This window comes from Rhea pennata, chromosome 5 (assembly GCF_028389875.1).
Source record: "Rhea pennata isolate bPtePen1 chromosome 5, bPtePen1.pri, whole genome shotgun sequence".
NCBI classification, from domain to species: domain Eukaryota; kingdom Metazoa; phylum Chordata; class Aves; order Rheiformes; family Rheidae; genus Rhea; species Rhea pennata.
The window spans coordinates 10,222,777-10,240,685 of record NC_084667.1 but is presented as its reverse complement, the minus strand read 5'-3'; the positions used below and the strand labels follow the sequence as shown (position 1 = coordinate 10,240,685).

The 17,909-nt window shown below is 34.8% G+C and overlaps 1 protein-coding gene across 1 annotated transcript in view; it reads right to left on the bottom strand.

Moving 5' to 3' along the window:
• The window catches only part of RYR3 (ryanodine receptor 3), a 231,192-nt gene that overhangs the window by 61,354 nt on the left and 151,929 nt on the right, over nucleotides 1–17,909 (bottom strand). Inside the window, exons 54-62 of the mRNA XM_062578097.1 lie at nucleotides 17,291–17,440; nucleotides 15,817–15,879; nucleotides 11,123–11,198; nucleotides 10,824–10,947; nucleotides 6,984–7,099; nucleotides 6,607–6,674; nucleotides 5,706–5,827; nucleotides 874–923; nucleotides 65–125 (exon numbers count right to left, since the gene is read on the bottom strand). Of these exons, the coding sequence (XP_062434081.1) occupies nucleotides 65–125; nucleotides 874–923; nucleotides 5,706–5,827; nucleotides 6,607–6,674; nucleotides 6,984–7,099; nucleotides 10,824–10,947; nucleotides 11,123–11,198; nucleotides 15,817–15,879; nucleotides 17,291–17,440 (830 nt within the window). The remainder of the gene's footprint in view (nucleotides 1–64; nucleotides 126–873; nucleotides 924–5,705; nucleotides 5,828–6,606; nucleotides 6,675–6,983; nucleotides 7,100–10,823; nucleotides 10,948–11,122; nucleotides 11,199–15,816; nucleotides 15,880–17,290; nucleotides 17,441–17,909) is intronic.

Genomic DNA, 17,909 nt, shown 5'->3' with positions numbered 1-17,909 from the left:
AGAGCACCGTGAAACCAATATAGTTTGTACCTGGCAGTGACATGCTGAAATTTTGTTAACCTACCGTGTGTCAAGAGACTGAGCTAGTATGTGCAGGCAGCTCACCATTGTAGCAGAATCACTCCCTGTTTTAAAAATGAAAAGATACATTATGAGAGCATAATAATATAGCAAATGTAGGATAGCCTAATCATTACAAAATGACACTATTGCAGATGCAGGCGTTGAACGAGATATAAGTCTTCCACCTCCAGTCACTGGAGGGAGAGGGAAGTCTACTTCTAGATCTAACTTTCTATTTTGTAAGTCCATCTCTACACAATTGAAAAAGACTGGTGTCTACTACTTATGCTCATTTTCATCACTTGATCCCGCCACATTCTGAACTTGGTTTTAAATTTGGTATCTTGTAGTATCTACCTTTCTTTCATAACTTTCTTAACAGTACCTACGAAAAAAGAGCATCTTTTCTTCCCCTCTACACTCTCCTAAGCTACTGAGAAATTAACAGAGGAGAGTCTACATTTGGATGACATAAATTGAAAGAATTCATGTAAGATGATGTAAGATGATTTCTGAAAAATTAAAAGTAACAGCAAAAGCATTTTATTTTAATATAGTCTGAAGTATTTTAATAAAGTCTGAAAATTCTAGAAGCTGCTATTTATTCATGCTCCAACACTTCACATATTCAATTATCTGCTGCTTTCAGAGGCATGTTTGGTGATCTCACTAATTACACTGGAAATAGTAATCTTCATTTTATCATTGTTTTATTGAATTCTGATTATAGTTTGTGACAAGTTTCAGTTATTATAGAAGTATTATATATTCTTCATATTTTTAACTGTATCAAGATCTTTAACAACTTACCGAAAAGTGAAATCCTATGTCTAACAAGAGCAGCTAGCTTGCAGAACAAGCTGAGTAGAAAAGGAAGAAAACAGCAAGACAAGATAAGACAAAGATTAAAGATTTGCTTAGAATATGAGGTAAAGGAGAGTAAGAATACAAAAGAGAAAACACTATATAATTCCTAGAAGGTGTATTTTGAATAAAAAATAAGGATAATGGTCAGTCAAATAACTGCATTAAGCAGCATAACTTTTGCAGCTTCCACATTCACTCATTTCCTAAGCTTCTTCAATTCAGAAATGACTTGAAATGTGAAATATTCTTTTGATTACAGCACTTTCCCCTACATACTGTAAGTCTGAGTCATTCTTTACGGCCAGAACAGATAAGACACCCTTTCCAAACATTTTACCATTGGTGTTTAGCACTGCTGATGGGTAAAATTAATCCTGAAAAAATTACAGAAGAGCTTCAAGTAAATATGTCAGGAGCTTGTATGTCTAACTTTTAACTTTGAAAATAACAGGATAAGTAAGTGAAAGGAAACATCACCAACTTTCTTAAGATAAAGATAATTTCTAAAAACAAAGACATACTTATCTGTGATAATTGGAATTATGATACTATATTATAGGATTTTATATTATATAATAATTCTATTAATATATCAAATATATAATACATAATGTAACATAAAACAATACAACATAATTGGAACTGTTATGGTCTCTTACTAACAAAAGTTAAAAGCATTTTGCCTTTTTTAGCAGTGTTATCTTCAGTCAGGAAATACTAAACTTTTTATAGGAGAAAAATATTGGTAGTTACTTTTCTCAGCTGAGAATGGACGAAGACTTACAAGACATTTCTGGATTTATAACAACAGGCATAGAGGACAGGTGTCTTTTTTCATGTGCCTCTCTAAATCTATTTTGTAAAGGCCTAATAAGAATCTGCCTAGCTTTTCAAATCTGAGCTGACTGACTTTAGGGAAGTTATATGAGCATTCAGAGAGGAAGCATGAAATTGAAATGAAATGAAATTTCCATCCTCCTGAGCCTGACCTGTGTTCCACTGCTACTGGAGGACCTAGAACCTTCTTCTATACTTATATATGCTATATCTAAAGGTCAGTAAAGCAGTATTTTAGGAAATTAATAGTCACTGTTATGGATAACTGCTATTATAAGAACTAGAATCCACCTAGAAGACGGTGAACGAAAGAAAAATGACAATTTAGAGAAAAGTAAAAGTAATTTGGAAGAAAAACTGGAGGATGGGACCTAGCAAGCTCAGAGCTAGGTCTGGTCTTACTTATCAACAAACAAGTAATTTTATGCTCTGGAATTTACATCCACTCTTCAGCTGGAAAGCCAATTCAGGTCAACATAGTGAAGGAAAGTAAGAGAAATTTGAGAAATTCACAGTTTAAGTAAGAAAGTATGAGAGTAAAATACAGTTTGAAAGATTATAATACAATATTTTCCACAGAAAATAACTGGTACTTCACTTTCGGGGGGGGGGGGATTTGGCAATAAAAATATTTGATTACAGGCACATTCATGAACAAATTAAATATGATTTTTTTAGTTAATTGTAAAAAAAGTAAATCTTTATTTTTATAAAGGCAATACATTACAAATTAAAAGGCAACTGTCTTTTTAATTAAATTTTCTAGAATTACTTTGAGTCAAAGTGCTGATTCCCACCAAACTGACACAGTGTAGAAATCTAAAAAATGTTTAAATTCCAGCAAGTTTTGTGGGAGGAAGAAAAGCCATTTTGTAGAGAGAGAAAATCCCATATTACTCCTAAAAACCTACATCATGACATTTTCACATTTTCTGATATCTGAAAATTCAACTGTGAGACGATTTAAGTAGCCTAGGATAATCTTCAATCAGAAACTGTCTTCAACAATGAAACAAAAATCCATCGGCGATTAAGCTCTGTTTGTTCTACTGCTCACAGAATCATTTACTAATGTTTTTGATGCTATCGTTTTTACAATGCAATATTTAGCCTGAAGTGTCTCACTAACAGAAAAAAATTGCAAACTAAATTAACAGAAAGGACATGCAAAACCAGGAAAATGTAATTTAGTATCAGGAAAACTGCATAACAGTATCTTCCAGGCTTCAACACCATCTCCAAAGAGATCTCCATAGTGTGACACCTGGGAGTGAGACCTGCACACTGAATAAAAATGAAAGCTCTCTTATTAAACCATAAGCTACTACTGGACTTCAGGCCTAAGTGAGAGATAAAACTCTCAGTTTCTGAATAAGTCTTGAAAATCATCGAGTGTGACTAGCAATATTCTTTTGTATTCCCTCTGCTTATTCTTTTGTATTCTCTCTGCTCCAGCACTATCTATATTCCATCACAAGCATGTAAAAAGTTTCATGGGCCCATGCTGGGCTTTTCCCTGACGTTGTTTCTTTTGGTTATCATTCCGACAATGATACAGGCAGATGAGGTGTCTTCTCAGTGGATCATAGCTGACAAAGAGCCATTGGGAATTAAAAAATAGGAAGGAGGATGAGGGACAGCAGTCAGCTGCTTCTGAACGCTCCCATCAGGAATAGAATTTAGATCAAGAATTTGAGAATAGGAATGAGGAACCTGGGAAAACAGGCAAGTTAGAATAACAAAGAATGAACAATAGATAGGACATAATGGAAGAAACTGAGTTAATGAAAATGCTCCAGAATACATTCCTAACCAATTCCCAATGATCTACACTCTAAGTATCTCCCAACTCCATCACACATATGCCCCAGACTTTCTCATTCAACTACTAGTTATCCTTTACACTGTTCCAAGCTTCATGGAAACAGGCAATGGTAAGATATCTAAGATCCTTGCCCCCTTTCTTTTAATGGCATTCTAGCACAAGGCTACTCAATGTTTTTGGTACACTGGGCAATTTTACTAGAAGCCATACATAAAAATCAAAGCACACCACAGAACACGTAACAATTGTCCTCTGTTTTCATTGATAGAAAATAGTGCATCACAACAACCTGGGGACCAGGAAGAAATACAGAATTTTCTGCAAGAATTCTGGGGATTTCACATATCTAGGACCTCTGACAAGGCCTGGGTAAAACTTTCTTGTGATTAAATTGGTATTGTAACCTGCCAGCTAAACAGTCCTGTTCTATAATATCTCATTTGCAAATGCAGCTGACAGAAGTCAGGCCGAGAAAACTGTGTTTTCCTTATTTATCCCTTAAAAATGGTTTAGATTTTGCTAAATAAAAATTCTTGAAAAGAGTTTACAGCAGTAGAATTTGTATATTGTATCAGAAATAATAACTAAAGGGCATTCTGATCACAGAAGAAATAATTATACAAGAGATTCTGAACAGGAAGATCAGAATCAGGAAGTTTATCTGGAGTCAACAGAGGTGGAATGAAGGTCAACTATACTGAGTGTCTCTCAACAACAACTTCTTCCCCAGTATGGTCATTTATCCTCCATATTCCCTTAAATGTATGATATTTCCATACATTTATGCATTAGCTAATGCCACTAGTCCTATGGGTTTGATCTTATGGCATTGCCAAAATTTCCAGGAAGAAAACTGTCCATGAGTTTGAGAAGAAATAAGGGAAAGTCCTTGCACAAGTCAATGTTTATGAAGCATTAGGGTAAGTAGTAGAGTCAAACTCGTGCTTGACTGATATGAGTATTTTTATAATTGCCATCGGCTTTACAATAAAAAAACAGTAGTGTAAGGCAATAATGAGGATAAAAGTCACTAGACAGCTGTCTTATTTCCTGAGAACTATCCACCCTAAATATCAGCAATATAATTTCTACCATTCCAGTTTGGCTTCATAACTTTAATGCATTTTTATCTTCCTGTATATTCTTTAGGACTTTATACTCATTTCAATTTTTGTTAAATATCATCTGCAGCACAAGCAAAAGTAAGGTTCCACAAAAACTGCTTAGATGAACTTGAGACAGGACACTAACAAGCCGGAGAACTGCTGTCAGAATCAGTATTCTGCTGGGAGAGAAAGACTTAAATAAATCATTCTAGTTATCAGTTTCTCTATATTTAGAACAAAAATATTAATCTGAAAAATATTTATTTTAGTGATTTTTTAAAAATCTTCCCTGATTACAAACCCACCACTATCAATGCTATATAGATAAGGCTGAGTTGTTTACATGTTGTTATTAGGAGAACATTTTACTCTCTGTCTTAGAGCTAATGTTCTCTGTTTAACAATGAAACAAACTATGGAAGCTTTTCTGGTTTTAGTCTCAAGTCTATCCAGAGATTGACACTTTAAGAACAAGTGACTGCACAGTATATACGAACATAAGATGACTGGTTTCCTTCTGCTTACAATGAAGTCAAGCAGTAGATAACAGAACTAGAGTTGCTTAGCAGGCAGTACTCAAGGCTCTTGCTTGAGGCATCAATAAAGGTGCTAGTCTACATAAAGACATGATACCATCAAACTCTTAATATAAGACACTAAACAGACACCCAGTGGTACCTATTTTCACCGAGAAACCCTTTAAAAATACTTAACTTTAGGAATTCTTCTTTTGAATATTTAAAATATTTATCATAACTTCTACAGTAATATTCAAAGAATAAACAAAACTTCCTTACATGGGGAAGAGATTGAAATGATGTGGAAACTTCACTTTAATTATATATTAAAGAATACCAAGATGAAGAATACTACTCATTTACTACCATTCTACTGAAGAATGAACCAGTTACTTTCTATACGAGGAAACTGAGCTTTTGAACTACCCTTTTCTTTAGTTTCTTCTCTACACAGAACCCTCCTGTACATAATCTTAATTTTCTACTTACCTGGCTACCATTTCCTTTTCCTTATTTGATGCATATCCACTGCTACTGAGTGTTTTTGTTGGAGAAGACAGGAAGTACAGGCAGTGATTTGTAAAGTACTGATCAACTAATGGTAAAAGAACCTAAGAAATACAGATACAAAATGTATTTTTCACAGAGCACAACAGTAAATGTAGCAACAATGCTCTGATTGGTCAAAGCTCATCCAAAGAATTTGAGTTCTGTAATACTTGTATTTTCTTATTTCAGAGACTCAGTCATAAGAATGAAAATCTTATGTCTTACAATTTTAATTAAAAGTTAAACAAATACCCAAAAAGTTAAATAGGTTTATAGTTTGGATCTAATACTAAAGTGCTTACTCTTCTCAATTTCAGCAATAAGGATCACTGAAATAAGAGGACCCTTCCTCCCCACTATTTATATAACTGTTCAGTACAGATATAAAAGAAGAGGGTTTTCATTAAATTCTAAACGAAATCCTGAACGATCCTTATTTCAAACCTGAGTATTGACAGTATTTGTCTTATTAGGTGCAAATGAGTATAACACTGCTATGCATAGGAATATTTATTCTGTTAATTAAATGATACTATGCACCTTATTAATATACTGATGCAAAATTTTCAAAAGTGATTTATATATTTGGAAGGAATATTTCATTTCATTTTAAAAATAAGCTGCCTTTTAATTTCCATGTTCCTTCTCATGTAAAGGAATCTTTTCCAGCAATAACTTCTCCTTTTTGAAATATCTTTTACCAATATTTCATCTATTACTTACTATAAAAAAATTGGAAAAAGATATTTCCCTTACCTGCAAAACAATCTAAGGTTACAGATTTCTATGTTATGTATAATAGAACACATATGTACATTACTTGAAATATTAAATCACTCACTTTGGCAAAGAATTTAATTTCTTGGTCATGTGGAGATTTTTCAGTTTTTCCACTGGTTACAATGGCTTCTGCAAGGATATAATTAGAGTGGACATGAATAAGAATACTAAATTGTTCAATAAAAAATAGCACAATAGCTCTTTGACACAGCCTTACAAACTTACTTTTGAAGAAATACAAATAGAACACTAAAATCAGTTTAACTAGTCACAAAGGTCCAAGAATTCAACTGTAACTAAAAAAAATTGCTAGTAATCAGAATCTGAATTTCTTAAATATAAGAATAATGTAGTGATCATTAGAAATTTAAACATATCACTGCAAATATTTAAATATCAACAACTTTAAAGATTTTTGAAATAAAATCTACAACTTACCCAAATGTGCAATAAACTCTTGAGCAGAGTCAACATATTTTAAAATTTTCTTCAGAAACTTAAATGCAAACCTCTTTTCCATGGATGAAGCATCCAATTCCATGTCATTCAGACCCCTATTTTAGAAAGCATTAAGATAATTGGCATTGATGATGACAGTACTATGAAGTGTTTCATTTCTTACTATCTTTTATTTATGGAAAATTTTCACAAAGAAGTGAAAATAATTCAGAGTTGATATAAAAGGTCGTGAACTATATAGCAAGATGTTAAAATCAGCTCACATTTCTCTAAGACAATTAATAACCTTTTAGATTAAATCATCAAAAATATACATATTTTAGCATAATGACTTCTGAGAGTTATGTTGCAAAAATGAAATGATGTTACATTTGAATCTTGCACAATAATGCATTAGTCTTTCAATTCCTACTGATGGCAGCTGAAAATGCCAAATGTTTAGGAAGACAGCAAATCAGTCTAAACACAAGAACACTTCATTTTTGTCTTTAAATTTTATAAAGGAAAGACTGAAAGTCAGTATGACTTAAGCTACCAAACAAAAACCTAAATGTAAGCAACACTCAAACTACCATGTTTTTAAGCATGTTTGAAAAAAAATTAACTTTGTGCAGAATCATTCTTTGAGATATCTCAAAAGTATCTACCTACATCATGACAGGTGGGTGTAATATCATTTCCTGGGGTTATTCCATCCCAGGTGCAGGACTTTGCATTTCATTTTTTTTAACCTCACAAGGTTCTGGCAGCCCACTTCTGCAGCCCAAAGTTTCTCTGAATAGCAGTACAACTCTGCAATTTATTGACTACTCCCCCCTAGTTTGGTGTCACCTAAAAAATCGCTGAGGGTGCATTCTGTCCCATCATGTATGTTGTGAATGGGTTTTACTTCATTATTTTTTTGAAGTCTCATAACTCTACCAGTTTTAATTTGTTTTCTTTTCAAAAATATTTGGTTTTAAAATCCATTAATTCTTTCTTCTCCACTTCCTTAAGGGTTTTTTGTACATTTTGTTTTTTACTTTGCATCTTTTTCATAGTCTCTTTATTCTTGTACTTTGTCCTTCCAGCTACAACCACACTTGAGATTCTCAGTTGATAGCTCATGGACTATGCTCAAGATAACTAGCTGGCTTGCCAAGAGAAGTAGTAACTCAGTAACATTGAGGGACATTGAGTACTAAGTACTGAGTACTGAGTACTAAGAATCTCAATGAGCTTCTGTACAGACTCTTCAAAAAGCACTACATAGGAAGACACTCCCTTTACCAAAGGGATGAAAGAATGACTTGGCTAAAGGAGATGCAGAAAGCAAGGGGTTGTGAGACTACAGAGGTGCTGGGCAGTGTATCAGAAATAGGGAGGAAGAGAAGAGTTGGTAGTGCGTGGCATTGAGGCAAGAATAAGAAAGGAATATAGGTGTTGGATTCAGTGTCATGGCATAAAGGAAATGATGCTTTATCCTGAGATTCTTTAGCAAAGGTGCAGAATTAAATTTCGAGAAAAATCTAGGGAGTATAACTGGAAGACTAGACAGCTGAAAAAGAAATAGGAGGTGAATCTGAGGAAAAAAGTAATTATTACAGCAATGCAGCAGCATAACAACAACAACAAAAATATCTGATACTACAGTATATGTACTCGACCATGTCAGAATGGGGGTAAGAAGGAAGGAACTGTTGCAGTCTGGGGGAACAGAACTGAGGAAGCAAGGAGTGCATTTCCCATCCCATCTTACAAAACATATATGAAAGGGCTGAGTAGAAGTGGCATTCATGCACAGAGTACTGCTTCTGACTTCCCTCTTTAAATCTCACCCCCTTCTAGTTTCCTTAAAAAAAAAAAAAGAAAAAAAAAGAAATTTATTCTAAGAGTCCTAGCTTATATACTTTTATGGCCTACTATTCATTGATATACCACATGTGAAACCTAATAATTCTTTACATATTTATTCAAGCATGAGACATACATTTACAACAACAGCTATGTATGCTTGACAGGAATCTCCTGCCACCCGATCTCACAGAGGATAATACAACAAAATTTGTGTCACTGTGTCACTTTTTTAGTGAAGTCACCATAAATATTCTCTTTTTGCGTTTATATTATGTCATGATTGCTAAGAGATTACATGTAATTTCCTCAATATTGAAAGAAATTCATGGTTCTGTTAAATGACAGAGGTAGGATCAAAAGCACTTGTAGATGTTAAAAAAAGCATAAAGGAGTAGCGAATTGTCTCTAATATATATTTGAATAATGCCCGAGAAATTTATCTCTGTATGTCATAAACACTCAAGAATCTAGTGAAAAGCGTTCTCAATAAAGGACTAAAAGTCAAAATGGAGACAGATGGTATACGCAAAGCACACACACCGTGCAGCTTACACATTTCCAATTATAAAGAATTTCCATGTTCTCATGATTAGTCCAACATTTTTAAGAATAACATTCTGTAATAATTACAAGCAGCATTTTAAAAGATGTTATATATACTTAAAATATGCACATACTGATATATGAAGAAAATACTGGAAAAAGGATACTCTTAACACAGAAAATTCACCCTGTTACAGTTATTGCAAATTCTTTGCCCATATCCACAAACAGGCTTTTTCAAGGTAAGTTGACATGATCCTTTATCAGATACTGAAAAGACTATCCTAATCCTACCAGATGCAGCTACAAAGAGAAATTAAAATTAATATTTGAACAAGTCCATTGATGTTCCAAGGACTATATACCATTCATTTGCAAAAACTAAACTTGTTTCTCTTATATAATGGCTCTAACTCTATTATGGATAAATGATTATACGTCCTATAATTATGAAGAATGGATGTCTGGCAGCATACTCACATTCTGATTTCAGGCTGACAGCCTACATATTTGGCAGGAGTGACTTTTCTCTACAGTACTGCAGAAATGCATCTGTAGAGCACTCTCTTCTAGTATCTTTAAAAATGTTATTAATAGTTGGAGCCAACTGAAACTAACAAAAGTAGCTTTTGCAGATCCTAATCAACAATTTGTATCAGTTTTTGAACCTATACTTTCACTAGAGGCACAGATTTAAAAGCAAAAATAAATGAAAACAAGTAAGAGCTATCTCTATGCACATACAACAAAATTCCATTCATGAATACAGTTTAGTTGACAAAAAAAAAAAGAAAAGAAAAAGTTTACTGCTAGAAAAATTGCAGTTTCCTATGGGTTCTCCCTGCTCTTATAGTAATAAATACGTACATATTAGTTATGGTACAAAAACTCACAATTTTGCCATATAAGGCCAAAAATACAATAAAGTAGGTAATATTCACCCACAGTGTAAGTCTCCACACAACAGCCTAGTTCTGCTATAGTAATTCCAGTTATAGTACAATACACACTGCTGTTCTGCTTGAGCAAGTTAAACAGGAAATGCCTACAAAATAGCCAGTTTGTCATATTGGTTCACAGAACTCTTCTTAAAAATTGAATTAAAGCCCTTCTACACAGATGTGTTTCTGCAGTATCAGACCTAAAGTTTCCCCATGATCCTTACTGACAGCTGCTGGTTGCTAAAGTATTGAATTGTCTGCTTACTTAAATACACTACTGCTGCATTTTCTACTTACTATGAGCACATACTTACTAAAAATTTTACCCCTCTACACTATTTCAGAAGAATCTTTCTGTACATAAAAATAACAAGGACTCTTTGATTTACAGAATATATATCACATGGTCATTGTGTTAATAACTAACAGACTGCATTGAGATAAGGAAGATTATCGTGGACTGCAAGGTAAACATAAGCAAAATAAATATGCACCTTACCGAGATATGAGGATACTATTCACTTGAAGGAATTTAAACAGCTCTTGTGCCTTTTCACGGTCCCGTGATTTCTCCTTGGCTGTCAATGTGTCATAAGGTACCAATAAAGGATGACTACCTCCACCTTTGGTAAGTTGAGAAAAACGTAAGCTGTTCTGTCGCAAAACTTTTGTTTCTTTGTTTTAAATATGAAAAGGAACTATTTAATTTAGATCATCTTACACTGTCTTCTTTCAGACTGTTTCTTCTCCCTCATTTTCTTTGTCTTTTTTGTGTGGTTCACAGGATTTCTGGCTTACCTTTGCTTTCCAACTCCATTTTCTTCTTTTTGGCCCATATATTATGGTAGTTTTCTGCCATTACCTCAACCATTCCCTATGTTGCCAAAAATAAAAAAAAAGATGATGCTAAATAAAGTGTGACAATTAAAATTTCTGTAATTCTATAGCAATACAGGTTTAAGATTACAGTAAGAAAACATCACAGTTACATCTGCCCATGCTCCTTCTCTACCCCCCTCAATAAATTGACTTGGACTGGACATCCAAGCCCTGATCTTAGTAAAGCGGGAAAAGACTCAGAGATGTTTTCCAGACCAAATAAAACAGTGATTAAAGTCAATATTTATCAATAATAATAATTATTATACTACACTATCTCCTAAGTGGCTTCAGTGATAAAGCAGTACTTAGGCTAGGTACTGTAAAACACAGAACAAAAGGAGAGTGAGTTTCTGCTCTTGCAGTTATAGGATGCAACTATAAGGCAGGACAGAATGAGAACACAATGACAATACTGGTTAGTGTGAGCAGTGAACTATTGTCTGAGGAGAATATATGCCCCTGGCAGTAATGAGCCATTAATGCCCCTGAAGGCTATTGCAAGGACAATGGGAAGAGAACGTACGGAGAAAACGAGAGAAAATGTCCTTCAGAACAGATGGCGATACTAAACTGAAAATAGATAACTCTTTTTCAGGAAGTACATATTCCCTTGTTGTTTGTACATTCTGGCTTACAAAGGCAGTCTTCACATGCAAATATTGTAATAGGTTTATTACAACAGTTATCATAAAGTTATTATCAGGACGTATGGGTTAGACGAGCGGACAGTGAGGTGGATTGAGAACTGGCTGAAAGGCAGAGCTCAGAGGGTCATCATCAGAGGTATGGAGTCCAGTTGGAGGACTGTGGCTAGCGGCGTCCCCCAGGGCTCAGTACTGGGTCCCATCCTGTTCAACTTTTTCATCAGTGACCTGGAGGAGGGGACAGAGTGCATCCTCAGCAAGTTTGCTGATGATACCAAGCTGGGAGGAGTGGCTGAGACACCTGAGGGCTGTGCTGCCATTCAGAGAGACCTGGACAGGATGGAGAGCTGGGCGGAGAGGAACCTCCTGAGGTTCAACAAGGGCAAGTGCAGGGTCCTGCACCTAGGGAGAAATAACCCTAGGCACCAGTACAAGCTGGGGGCTGATCTTCTGGAGAGCAGCTCTGCAGAGAAGGACCTGGGAGTGCTGGTGGATGACAGATTGACCATGAGCCAGCAATGCGCCCTGGTGGCCAAGAAGGTCAATGGTGCATGGGGTTGCATGGGGTAATGGGGTGCATTAGGAAGAGTGTTGCCAGCAGGTCGAGGGAGGTGATCCTGCCCCTCTACTCAGCCCTCCTGCTGTGGAGTCTCCTCCTCTGGAGATCTTCAGGGCCTGCCTGGATGCAACCCTGTCTACTATGCTGTAGGTGACCCTGCTGAGCAGGTTCGTTGGACTAGATGATCTCCAGAGGTCCCTTCCAATCTTACTGATTCTATGATTCTATGATAAAGTTATTATATGGGAGAGTCTTGGGGCTATTTCTCTAAAATCTTAATGAAGTACCATTTTGAATAATGGTAAACAGCAGGACTGAAACAAGCAACACACTAATTTTCAAATTTAATACATTTAATGGTGGACAGCATTATGGCCCATCAGAGGTGAAAGTCAGCTTTCAATACAATGGATGGGATAAGAGGGCAAGAGTCAATGGACAAATCTGAAAAGAAAATAAAGTAATATAAAGTAGTTTATGTCTGTCTGAATACAAGGGTAAGGAATGTGAAAATGATAAACACAGGAATTTTCCAAGCAAGTCAGACATGACTGCAGCAGTTAAGACTAGAGAAAAAAGGCTGCTCAAGAAATCAAAACACAGATATCAGAACTCTGGATAACATTTTCATCCATAAGGATCAGACTTTGGATCATGTCTTAGAGCTAACATCTCCCAGCCTAGATTTGCCAGAGACTGGAGTGAAAAATAACACTCAGATTACAGGCCTGAGCGACTAGCAAAATGGTTGCGTCATCAACAGTGATAAAGGAAAGAGAAATAATGACCTTCTGGAGGAAGATCAGAGTCAAGGATCCACAGACAGGATCATCTACAAGAAAGGCAGAGGATTTATTTTGGAGAGAATGAAAAAAAAGTAGGTTTGTGATTCACGCTAGTTAAATTTCACTTCTGCAACAGAGATGGACTGCAGAGTTAGAAAGAAGAGCAAGGAAAAAGTCATGTAGTCATTATCAAAAATGATAAAGATGCCCTTTTAGTATATTTTGAAAGAATGATTAGAAAGGTGGGAAGAGAACAAGCATAAAAAAGGCATTCATAAAACCAAACTAGGACATAACTCTTAGAAGACAGCAAGGAAAACTGCATCAATGTGACTAGAAGGTACAGTTGGACAACTAGCTCTTGGCTAGAAAGAGATCCACAGAGAATCAGCAAGTACAGGGCCAGTACAGCTCAGGGATCAGACACTCATGTTGCCCACTCTGAGATTCAAGAAGAACCTCAAAGAGTTACTGTAAATAGTGAATTCAGTGAACTTTTAAATGAAAGCAGAATGCCAATTAAAGACAAAACAACAGTGAAAGCTTTTTCTGTAGAAAAGAAAGAACATCAGAAATTTCAAAATAATACTCTTCAATAAATTAAGGAAAATGGTCATCAAAGACAATTAGCAAAAAAAAAAAAAATACTGAGCCTCTACTAGTGTAACTGCAAAAGGATTAATTCTCCTCTAAAATGCATTCACAAGACCTTACTAGGACAGAATATAGATCTAACAATCAACATGGAGGAAAAAGGTATACCAACTAAAATAAGTATAGAAAAATTGTGAGCAACGGCCAGGGAAATTAGATTCCCTTCTTTGAAATTGAAGCGAAAACAGATTAATTATTTTATCAAAAGAAGCTGAAAGAGAACATCAAGGAGACAACTAAAAGGTGGAAAATAATCATCTCTGGCTTACAGACAATAGGAACACAGAACTACATGGATAATAAATACATTCCGGATAGTAAGGTTTTGAACAAATAAAACTTCAGAAAAAACCTACAGAAAGGAATATAAGAGGAAAAATCTTTAGTATGGAGTTTAGACTATAAAATGGCTTACATAAATGTAAGCACTATATTGCAATGACTACAAATGCAGGGGAGAACCAAAAGAAAACAGGTTAACAGAAAAGGCAAAGTTGTAAAATGGTTTCAGTGTTCCCTTCAAAACACTTATTGCAGAAAAAGTAGTGGCAGGAAGAGTATCAGAGGGCCAAGAGTGGATTTATGATAATGGCATTCAAATGAGTTGAGAAAGTTGTTTATCTTAGAAGACAGCAGAGTTGAAAGAATTTAGAGAATAAACTTTTAATGAAGAAAAGGAGCTTGATCATAGACTCCCACCAGAAATGGAAACTAATGGTTATGAAATTGAAAGTTCTGCATCAGAAGAGCAGGAATGGAGGTAACTGGCATGGCATAATTAAGTCCAGACTTTTGAGATGGACAAAGAAAGAGCAGAAAGATGTAGAGATGAAGAATTATAATAATAAAAGAAAGAAATGTGAGACTATGGCTGACATTAGACAAGATGAGAACACCACAGACAGCCTAGAAATGAAAAAAAAAAAAGCATTAAGGTGGAAGATAGGAGGTCTGACAATCAATTTTCCAGAGTATTGTATGTACCGATCATAGTTACCTTTGCAATAAAAGAATACAGAGAGAACAGCTTAATTGATAGGGAGAACTGAAATAAACTGAATGATGAAAGTAACTAAGAAAATATACATCTTTCAGGTTATTAAAAAGATGATGAAATTGCCACAAAATGAATATAGAAGAGACAAAAACAGGATCTGTAATCAAAGAGGAAGACTAATATGCAAGTTCAAAGCACAGTGCATGACAAATATTAGAGATGGAAGGAGATATTTGTCTCCTCTTCAAAAGACTTGTTATCAAACAAAACCGAGAGGAGGTGGCAAGGTACGGGGAGAAATGTTGGAAAAAGAAACCAAAACAAAGAGGTCCTACACCATCTAATGCATTAGAGGGGATGCTAAAATAATGAAAGTACTCTTCAAGAATAAAAACACATTGTTTTCTTTCTGGTTGCACTATTTCACTATTACTTCACTACTGACTGCATCAAATTTACAGAATAACAGTTCACCAATAAGGGCAAATATGTGCACTAAAGGTAAAACTTAGTAAGCAAAAAACTTGCACAGCTTTCTTTCCTCCAGTAAACTTGTTTGGTATTGTACCTCTAAGAATTCTTCCATTATATTAGGTTTTAAAGTAAATGGCTGAAAATTTAAATAATTTATCCATCACATCAGGAGTATGAGTATATTCAACTGTTTTTCAAAGTCAACACATAAGACAGGCTGCACAGATATCTGTCACTTATTGAACACATACTGTTTTCACTGCTTTCCTTAGCTTCATGTTAACTTTTTCTAGAAACTCAGGAAACAGTACTGGGATAAACAGTAGAAACCTTTTCTTGAAATACGTAAATAACATGGCATGCATCTTTCTATAACATCATATCACAGCCATAATCACATATATGCTAACAGGTCATAAAATCTGTTAAAATTCAACTCATTAATAAAAAAAGTCTAATTATTTCCAGCACAACATATGCGAACCATGAATACAAACCTGAAGCTCCCTAGAAAGTACAACATTAGAAAGATCAAGTGGTGCTGGGCTATATCCATTTCCCTGAGAGGAGAAAAAGAGATTAATTATTTTCAGATATAAGTATTTCAGATAAAACATCTCTTCAACACTTCTGTTATTGATCCAATTAGAATCAAAACATTCACATTTCTAAGCTTTCATGTAGAGAACGTGTTCTCCTTTTGCCTTGCAATGTGTCGAAAATACGTTGGATATTTAATATAAAACACATCTGCTGATGTGGAAATGAGAAGGAAGCTACACATGTTTAGACCTCTTTATTGGCAACAGATGACAACCTGCTAAAAAACACACTCTTCAGCCTAACAAAGGAAACATCATGAAGCATGCAGGATGGGTCTTCAAAATATAACAGAATGGTATGGCAGCAACCTGAATGAAGCACGTACTAAAGTGAAAGACATTACAGAACTAGAAGTTAAAATAGGTTACTGTCCCCTGGAATTTACAGACTAAGAAAAAGAAGAAGGAGTTGACTACATTTATTTATTCTTTAAATTTTTAATGTTTGTTGTGTAATCCAATACAGCAAAGCTGTCACAAACATGACTAAAATAAAATGTGAATGGTCACAAACAAAATCAGAGGTTTCGCTCATGCATTGAAGTTAAGCATCTGCTGATACCCTGCACTGGATCATGTTCTTATTATACATTTTGTTTATGTTTGTTTCAAGTCATTTTCATTCCGTTTATATCCTTTGGTACTATCAAGGCACAGTCTGCATTTCTAAAAATAAAAGAAGTCGTGGTATGGTTTTTATAATTTTACGGTATGGTATTATGAAATACAAACAGACAATTTGGTTAGCCAAACCTTGCTTGTCAGAGTTTCTAACAGCTTCCCTCCCTCCCCACCAAGAAACAGACCTATTGAGGAGCAATCTCAGAGGCACATTAGTACTCACAATTAAAAATTAAGGAATAAGGTTGTATCACCCAGTAAAATTCAACCTAGTACCCTAGGTACTACAAAACTACCTGCAAAGTTTGCTTGCAGATTTTATCAAATGCATTAAAAAGGCAATCCTGTTTGTTGGCTGTAATTTTATCAAAAACAAAACTAAATATTTCAGGCTCTTGTGTTTGCTCAAGAGAGAATATTATTAATTTGCTTACTATAAAAAAAAGGCTTCAAATTCTCAGTCATGTGTTCTTTCAGTGATTATACAACAATTCTCTTCAGGAACACATCTAAGAAAATGAAGAGATATGGCCTCTGATAGCCTTCTCAAAAACTATCTTTTTGCAATATTCTCTTCAGCAGAACAGCACATTTTTTTGTCAGTGACATGACCTCCTAATCTCAAAACTCTAAAACTACAAGTTTCTTTTCATTAAAAATAATATAAAATTAACACATTTTTATGTCATTTATCAGTAAATGAGTGAACAAACATTTTGCTTTCTGTATTTAAGCAATGCCACCTTACTTGGCTAGACTGAGATAAATTACGAAGCTTTTCATTTTCACGCTGATGTATCATGGTTTCTCCTCCTTCCTTGGTCCTTTCTAAGCTCCATCCCATGGCCAACATGGTTTTCAGAGATTCTCTGGCTGGCCAACGATAAATTTCCTTTTCCTTTAAATGAAAAAATGTGAAATTACTCTGCGTTCAGCCAATAGCAAAACTCAATAAAAATATTCTAGCTGTGATTATAAATTGTCACATGCCAGATAGTCAACAGAATTTGTATATGATATCTATAGACAGGATATGACCACTTTTATATTAGAAATAAGCTTTAAGATAGCTAGGGGTTTTTAATTTATTTTCTTACTGGCATTTATTGCTGAGATATGTGATAGTGTATTACAAAATAAGCGCATAAAAGAGATCTCAGGAGCAATAATATAGTTTTTATTTTGAAACCTATTAAGTTGTTCTTCCAGCACAAAATAACTAAAAAATTGATGGTTTGACAAGTGCTACACAAGTAATTGGGCAGGTATATTTAAACATATGAGCACAGAGTTTTTATTAGTCATCTTATCTCTCTTCACAGATATAAAACAAATTGATCTATGTACCTTTTTATATAAATACAGTC